At 38.2% G+C, this 8,654-nt stretch overlaps 1 protein-coding gene across 3 annotated transcripts in view; it reads right to left on the bottom strand.

The window, feature by feature from the left end:
- Positions 1 to 1,241: 1,241 nt before the first annotated feature.
- The window catches only part of LOC124883561 (acetylcholinesterase-like), a 29,338-nt gene continuing 21,925 nt past the window's right edge, over positions 1,242 to 8,654 (bottom strand). For all 3 annotated transcript variants that reach the window (XM_047390716.1, XM_047390714.1, XM_047390715.1), the window contains exons 7-10: positions 7,304 to 7,614; positions 2,859 to 3,068; positions 2,622 to 2,779; positions 1,242 to 1,798 (exon numbers count right to left, since the gene is read on the bottom strand). In XM_047390716.1, the coding sequence (XP_047246672.1) occupies positions 1,710 to 1,798; positions 2,622 to 2,779; positions 2,859 to 3,068; positions 7,304 to 7,614 (768 nt within the window). In that variant the 3' untranslated portion in view covers positions 1,242 to 1,709. The remainder of the gene's footprint in view (positions 1,799 to 2,621; positions 2,780 to 2,858; positions 3,069 to 7,303; positions 7,615 to 8,654) is intronic.

The raw sequence follows: 8,654 nt of genomic DNA, 5'->3' as shown, positions 1-8,654 counted from the left end.
TTTTAAAGCAAAAAACAAAACAAAACAATGCGCACCAACACGCTGAGGCGACCATCTGCGGCGCCATCTTGTTTGCTTGTGAGATGGGAGAGGTCACTAGGTGAGAAAACAACTTGACCAGAATCTCACCCCTTTTGAATTCCCTCTCCATTCTCCCTACTTGGTCCCGTTGGCTGGTTCCTTTTGTCATAATATGGGTTTTTGATTGACCAATATGCAGTGATGAACTCCTGAAGCTCAAGGTTTGCAGGTAAAACGAGACTTTAATGTTCATGGTAGGAACAGACAGGGTAGCAATCACACGCAAACACGCACAAGGAACCTGCGGGTAACAACGGAATCAAAGGGGCTTAAATACAAAACTGAACAGCAGGGGGAAACAATGACAAACGTGACCAAAGAATCTGGGAAAAACACAGAACAGGTGTGGGCTTGGGGTGCAGCGAGACAGAGAACAAAGGACTAGACCAAATAATTGAACAAAACACAAACTCAAAACACAAGCCAGTATGACAGTGGATACATATGGACATGACAATTTTCAATGTTTTTCTTTTTTTTTTCTATATAATATATATTTTTTTTTTACTGCACTAACTTGAGACTATTTTGTTCATACCCATTACATTAAACAAGATTGAAAAACATTTAAATTGCAGGTCAGAATGAAACAAAATAGCAAAATAGGTGGGGAAGAAAGAGTTATAACTCTGCAGATCACGCTTTGTTCTTAATAGTTGGTACCAGTAAAGCAATGATTGTTTTTTTTGTTTGTTTTTTTTGTTTATGTAACTATGATGTGGTAATGTATTTTTTAAAACCTTTTTCCAACACAGCAGATCAATAACCAGATCCTAAATTAAAATGTTATTTAAAATCAAAAGAAAAGTGTAAAAAATAATACATCCTGTAAAGATGTACTGCTTTTGGAGTAGGACTCAAGTGCAGACAGGAATGCAGGAGCAGTACAGTGAGTTGAATAATTTTTCATGATAAAAAACAGGCAAAAACGTACAGCTTGACATGAGGAGAACAGGACTTAGAGCTTAGAGATGAGTTTGGTATTGTAGTGAAAGTACTGACCATCAGCTTAAATCTGATTTTTTTTTAAAGATATTGGCCAATTCTGTTGTTAATCCTTCAATTTCACATTGGTGTTTAAAATCTAGAGTTAACAAGGCATATACAAAACAGATTAGAAAGAATAAGTGACAAATAAAAAAAACAGTCAAAGCAGGACACAGAATAAACTTGTTTTAATAATAACCTACCATTTTACAACCATACATTAACATATTTAGTTTTCATTCAATGGTCATTGCTAATTAGTATAGTAAGTAACTCAATCAGTGTAAAAATTTTTTTTTGCATCCACATAAATATAGGCCTTTTTTAAAACATGTTTCAGCTGAGCCCTTAAGTGGAACTACAGAACTCAAATATAAGGGGACTTTTTTACTTATTCACCCAAGCAACTATTGTAGCTACATAGTAAGTATTACTAACAATACTGTTTGTATCCAGCTAATTCAGAAATGTAAGCTTGCTTTGTGTAAGCAGTAAGTTACTTCTGTTTTATATCTGTGGATAATTAAATAGGTGGATCTTACAATGGTAGTAAGCCAGAACTGATTTGAAAAACAAGCTATTGGCTTCAGGTGGTGGTCTGATAACATTTGTCAGATATAAGAGCAACTGGTAACCACCTTTTACATCAACAAACTTATAGCTAATAAAATAATGAATAGCCAACTACAGCGGATGATAATCCCACTTGCGTTACATGACTGCAGCTCATCTGTAAAAGAAAAACAGCAGAGGGATAGTGAAGTAATTTTTCACAAGGGATAGTTTTAGTTACATGCTATAATTTCTTCTTTAAGCAGAATTTTTGTTTCAGTAAAATGGCTATAGAACCCACATCTTTCTTAGAAAAACAATCTGATGCAAAGATTTCTCTAATATTTAGGTTGTCTGGAGTAAACAAGGTACAACAAATGGTAATTCTCATTAATCAAAATGGATGAACAAAGCCTTGCAAGCTTCACCTAGATGGGTTTTCAAATTTACATGAAGTTGCTACAGATTTTGCTATGAGTAATTTTTTAGAAATTACTGTGTTCAAATAAATTTAGATATGTTTGTACATGTTCTTGATTTAGTTGAGGTCAGGGCTTCATACTGCCTTTTAATCAGTGAACCAAGTTCTGTCAAAGAAATGTTTATGTTGACTCACAGCTACTAGCAGTAGTCAATCATATTGAGGAAGAGAACATAAAGACGCCTTGCGTATAAAGAATATCTTAAAATTTTTAGCAGCAAAAAAATCATTAATTTATATATAAGAATGTATACTTCTGTCATTGTTTTTCTCTATATCCTATTTTCTCTATTCTCTTTAAATGTACAAAACTGCACTATTGGCTTATTTGAATATGAACCTAATTTGAACCAACATTTGTTGTAAACAAATTTGGGCACAAACCAGAATGGCAAGTGTCCACAGGCAAAACACCTCTTTGGGAGTGTTTCCAACTAAAGATGCTCTACATGGAACTTAGTGTGTTTGTGGATTTAGTTGTCAGTGTGTTCCAAGGGACTTATGGACGTTCATTTCTAACCTGAGGTCTTCTGAATTCGAGGCAGCAATTTCTTCCAGAGATGACATTCTTTAGCTCTCATCATGCTCTTTTGTTCTGGATGATTGTAGTTCAAAGTGATGTACTCCTGACGTTCGGCGGTAAATACTGGCCAAGCAGACCCATCAATCCCTGGATTCCTGAAAAGATAAAATAAAACTCACAGAAGTGTCTTCAAGTTTTTCAGAACCTCTGCATAACTAATCCTGTTTAGCTTACCCAGTGCGGGCAAAGTTAGCCCAGTGCTTCATAAACTTTTTGGTCATGTTTCGTTCATTGTTCGTGTATCCAAGGGAAGCATCCAGAGGCATTCCAAAGACAAATTCTATCTCGTAGCCATGCATTACGCCCATCCAGACTGGCCAGGGATTAATGGATGACATGTGGTCAAAGAAATATAGAAAGGTCTTACCTCCACCTTGTGAGTACCTAAAAAAGTCATAAAGTCATTAATATAACAAATTTACAAAAAAAATGTTTTACCTTGCAGTAGGCACTACTGCTAGCCTAAACAGATGCAAAAGACAGTTGATATAAGTTGATTGTTTTTTTGTTTTTGTTTTTTTTGTAGCGATAAAAGTTAGAATTACTGTCACAGTACTAAAAAGTTCAGAGGTGACTCATTTATTTCATGGCTCATAAAGCCTTAGGCAATTGAAACTCTTTCCTCAAAATAGGACTCAAGAATTCAGATTGCATCCCACTCTTACAGCAACACGCCATATCCAGAATGTCATGGTACTAAAAGAAATGCATTGAGCCACATCAGATCTATTTTTTTTGGATATCATAGACACTGTCTGTCTGTCTGTCCGTCAAGCAGCATCTGAAATCAAATGTGCTAATCAAATGTGTGAGCATTTATACAGCAATGACCTGTTTGAAGAGTTTCAGTCAGGCTTCAGAGTTCATCAAAGCACTGAAACAGCTCTGCTGAAAGTCACTAATGATATTCTTATTGCCTCAGATAATGGACTTGTGTCTGTACTTGTCCTGTTCTGCATTTGATACAGTCGATCACAATATTCTCTTAGAAAGGCTGGAATATGCTGTAGGAATCAGGGGAACAGCGCTAGGCTGGTTTAAATCTTATTTGTCTGACAAGTTCCAGTTTGTTCATGTAAATGATAAATCATCTTTAAACTCCAGGGTTAATTGTGGAGTACCACAGGGTTCAGTACTTGGGCCATTTCTCTTTACTATATATATGCTTCCAATAGGTAAAATTATCAGGCAGCATAGAATCAATTTTCACTGTTACGCTGATGACACTCAGCTTTACTTATCCATGAATCCTGATGAGCCCAACCAGTTAGATAGACTACAAGCATGTCTTGAAGACATACAAACTTGGATGACTTTACATTTTCTGCTTCTAAATTCAGACAAGACAGAAGTGGTTGTCTTTGGACTGGAGTCTTTAAAAAAGAAACTGCTTAGTCAATCACTTAACCTGGATGACATTAAATTGACCTCCGATAATAAAGTAAAAATCCTTGGTGTTATTTTTGACCAGGACATGTCATTTAAATCCCCTATTAAACAGGTTTCTAGGATTTCCTTCTTTCATCTCCGGAACATTGCCAAAATCATATTTCCCCTACTTTAGCTTCCCTTCATTGGCTCCCTGTTAAATCCAGAATATAATTTAAAATTCTCCTCCTCACATATAAAGCCCTTAATGATTTAGCTCCATCATACATCAGAGATCTGATTGTTCCATACGTTCCTAACAGAGCACTTTGTTCTCAGACTGCAGGTTTACTTGTGGTTCCTAGAGTCTCTAGAAGTAGAATGGGAAGGAGATCTTTTAGTTATCAGGCTCCTCTCCTGTGGAACCAGCTCCCACTTTTAGTCTGTGAGGCAGACAACTTGTCTACTTTTAAGGCTAGGCTTAAAACTTTCCTTTTTGGTAAAGCTTATAGTTAGAGTGGCTTAGGTTATCTTGAGCTATCTGTAGTTATGCTGATATAGGCTTAAGCTGCCGGAGGACATAATGACCACTTTCACCATCTTTGCTACATTCTCACACTACTCTCTAATTCTGCATTATTTGCTGTTATTTCAGTTTTTAACTTCATGTTCTCCCTCTTTTCTCTTCCTACAAGCTACACCTGGCCACCTGACCTGACTCTGTGTCTACCTGTGACACCTTTCTGGAGAGGGGCATTGTCCAGGCTTCTGCTGGCAACAACTTAATGCTCACCCTCTACCGATAACCCACATGGCCCTGTCTTTCAGTGTTTAACCCTTTCTCTCTCCTAGACATGGCAATTGACTGAGCTTTTACTGTGACTAACTCTATGTGCTCTCTTTCAGACTCTAACCTTGAAAACTGACTCAGAGTTTATCTGTTTTTTCTCTCTGGGTGAAACGACTAAAGGAGCTACATCCATTAACATTTACTTTTCCTTCCCATAGAAAAGACTCCTGGATCAGTGCTTCTTTTTTCTCTTTGTGTCTCTGCTCTGTTCTCTCAAACCCCCAGTCGGTCGTGGCAGATGGCCGCTCACACTGAGCCTGGTTCTGCTGGAGGTTTCGTGCTGTTAAAAGGGAGTTTTTCCTCTCCACTGTCGCTACATGCATGCTCAGTATGAGGGATTGCTGCAAAGTCAACGCCAGTGACTGTCCACTGTCTCTACATGCTCATCTGGGAGGAGGGAATGCTGCAAGTCAATGGCTGGATGCAATCTGCTGGGTTTCCTTAGACAGAAAAACTTTTTATCCAATTTGAATAAATAACTGAATCTGACTGCACTGTTCAATGGTTAGGATTAACTGGAATGTATGTACCTGACCTTTGTGAAGTGCCTTGAGATGACATGTGTTGTGAACTGGCGATATATAAATAAACTAAATTGAATTAAAACATCCATCATAATGTATTTGCATATTTCACTCATTGATTGCATTAAATAAAGTTTTGTCTTCTATAGGGTTTTGACTTCAATAATTTTTTTACAGTTATGTAATATTCTGTAATATGTACATTACTGTAAGTAGGCTAGACAGAAAATGTTTCCTTTGTTTGGCTAATATATTTGGAAAAATCAGGAAACATTCAGTGCCTTCTATATTTTTGTTGTTATTTTCAAAAGGTACATTTAATCATACATCTGAACGCATATTCCAATTTATTAAACATGACTGTATTTTATTGGGAATTTATGTCAGACCAACACAAAGTAGTAAATAGTTCTGAAGTTGAAAGAAAATAATGCACGGATTATTTTTTTTTCTTAGGAATGAAAATCTGAAAAGTTTAGAATGCATTTGTATTCAGGCTGCTTTAATATGACACCCCTAAATTCCAGTGCAACTATTTTCCTATAAAAGTCACCTAGTTAGTAAATATATAGTTAATCAGTATATAGCTGTTGTACGTGGGCCTTACAGGTTTGTTAGGCAACAAAACTAAACAACCAGGAACGTGAAGAACAAGGAACACAGCAGACAGGTCACTGATACATTTGTGGAGAACTGTAAAGCAAAGTTAGGTTATAATACAATATCCCAACCTTTGAACATCTCACTGAGCTCTGTTTAATCTGTCATCTGAAAATGGAAAAAGTATGGAACAACTTCAGACCTATCGAGCTATGGCCATGCATCTAAACTGACAGGCCAGGTAAGAACAGTATTAATCAGAGAAATGCATATAGCCAAGATTCCCATGGAGAGAATTTCTAGGCACAGCCAATGGCCAGAGGGGGTCTGGTTTGGGCACCAGTGAATTTAGTCTCTTCTTTTTGCAGATGATATGGTTCTGCTTGCTCCCTCTAGCCAAGATCTACAGCATTCACTGGGGTGGTGTGCAGCGGAGTGTGAAGCGGCTAGGATGAGAATCAGCTCCTCTAAGTCCGAGGACATGGTTCTCGACAGGAAAAGGGTGGCTTGCACTCCTTGGAGGGGAGTTCCTGCCATAAGTGGAGGAGTTCAAGTATCACAGGGTCTTGATCACGAGTGAGGGAAGAAAGGAGCGGGAGATTGACAAGACGGATCGATGCAGCTGCTGCAGTAATGAGGACTCTGTGCCAGTCCGTTGTAGTGAAGAGAGAGCTGAGCTGAAAAGCGAAACTCTCGATTCTATGGTCGGTCTACGTTCCTACCCTCACCTATGGGCATGAACTTTGGGTCATAACTGAAAGAACGATATCCCGTATACAAGCGGCTGAAATGAGCTTCCTTTGCAGGGTGGCTGGGCACTCCCTTAGAGATAGTGTGAGGAGCTCGCCCACCAGGGAGGAGCTCAGAGTAGAGCCTCTGCTCCTCCACATCGTGAGGAGCCAGTTGAGGTGGCTCGGGCATCTGTATCGGATGCATCCTGGATGCCTCCCTCGGGAGGTGTTCCAGGTCCGTCCCACCAGGAGTAGGCCCGAGGGACCGAGGGATGTCTCTCGGCTTGTCTGACTCTACTGAGTCTGCTGCCGCAACTCAGTTCCGGATGAAGTGGAACACAACAAAGACGATAACGAAGATTCCCATGGTAACTTTGGATGAGTTTCAAAGTTTGGTATTACTATCAGGGATCAAAACATGTATACCACACTTAGACATTAGACATCTTTTTGTATCTCTAAAAATCTATGAAAACCTTACAATGTATCACAAACTTGCTATTAGGCCAATCATATGACGTAATTAACTTGAGACTTGAAACTTACCTGTGAGCAAAGTCCAGTGTAGGACAAAAAAAATGCTGATCTCCAACTAAACTACCAAGTGAGGCCCGGTTTTTCATCCCATTGTTCTCATCAGTCCAATCAGTGTAGTGAAAAATAGCTGCTTCTCTAGCAACAAGACTTGCATCAGTCATTGCTAGTGGCACACCTTTCAGAAAGTCATTTCTGCTGATGAGACTCTGACCAGTGTTGCTGAACCCAGGCATTCCATAGGGAAGAAAGTAGGTCCCTTCATCTTTATTCAAGCCTATCATCAGTTCTTTTTTGGGAAGGTTACTGCCATTAAGCATCACCTGTAGATAAAAAAAAGATGTGATTAAAATACTTAAGTATTAAAATCATATTAGGAATGTGTTGGGCATGAACCTCACTTCCCCAGTGAGTACAGTATTAACAGGGGTTAACTTGTTTAACTCATGAACAAAATGTTGTCTGCTATAGGGTAAATAAAATTATGAACCGTGTCTTTTTTGTCAACATTTTGCTTATACTAATTCCCCACAACTGTTAAAAAGCCAACTCCTTTAGTTTCATCAATGCAGTGCCAGCTCTAGCAAAATCAGTTCAAATATGATTCAGGACTTTCCAGACAGCACATCATTGCTACAACCACATCACAAGCAATTACTTAATTTTTTACAATTTTAAGGCTATTTATTTATTATTTGAATTCGATTTCACAAAAATAACCCCTAGTTTTGGGCTCCCTACCATTTCTTTCCTTCAGCTGTTTTTGTTTTTATTTTATTAGTCTTTTGCAAATGGAAAAGTTAGGGACTTCTAGGCTCTGTCTGAGGCCTAAGAAATTACTGAGATATTTTAGGACAAATCAAAACACATTTTGTAATTATAAGGTTTATGAAAAACCCCAACTGCTGTAGGAACCACCAATCAGAGCTTAGCCTGTATGTTTTATTTGTAGTTAGCTGGATTGACTGAGAAGCTGCTAGCTGCCGTGCTCAGAGATGTTATCTACAGGAAGAAAGATGTGGTAGTTGATTAGCCTGCGGTATCATTCTTACTATGAAGTTTTAATGCAAAGTTGATTATAGTGCTACAACGAGACCTAGCACAGAACAAAATTGGGAGAAGAAAGAGATGGCTCTTTAGAGACTTTTGAGCTCTCCAACATGCATTGCTTCAAGGTGGGATTGGACTGATTAAGTAAACTGTAATTTTGAGACATCAGAATGTTTTGGTCTAATAATGGTTTTTTTTCTTATATAAACAGTATTCAAGTTAACTTGTCACTATTAAAATTCCTGGAATTATATGCTGCTGCTGGCCTGGTAATCATGACCATAGCCCTTGAGGAAACAGCTCTGCGCCCACT

The sequence above is a fragment of the Girardinichthys multiradiatus genome, chromosome 18 (genome assembly GCF_021462225.1).
Source record: "Girardinichthys multiradiatus isolate DD_20200921_A chromosome 18, DD_fGirMul_XY1, whole genome shotgun sequence".
Classification (NCBI taxonomy): Eukaryota; Metazoa; Chordata; class Actinopteri; order Cyprinodontiformes; family Goodeidae; genus Girardinichthys; species Girardinichthys multiradiatus.
This window is presented reverse-complemented; position numbering and strand designations above follow the sequence as displayed.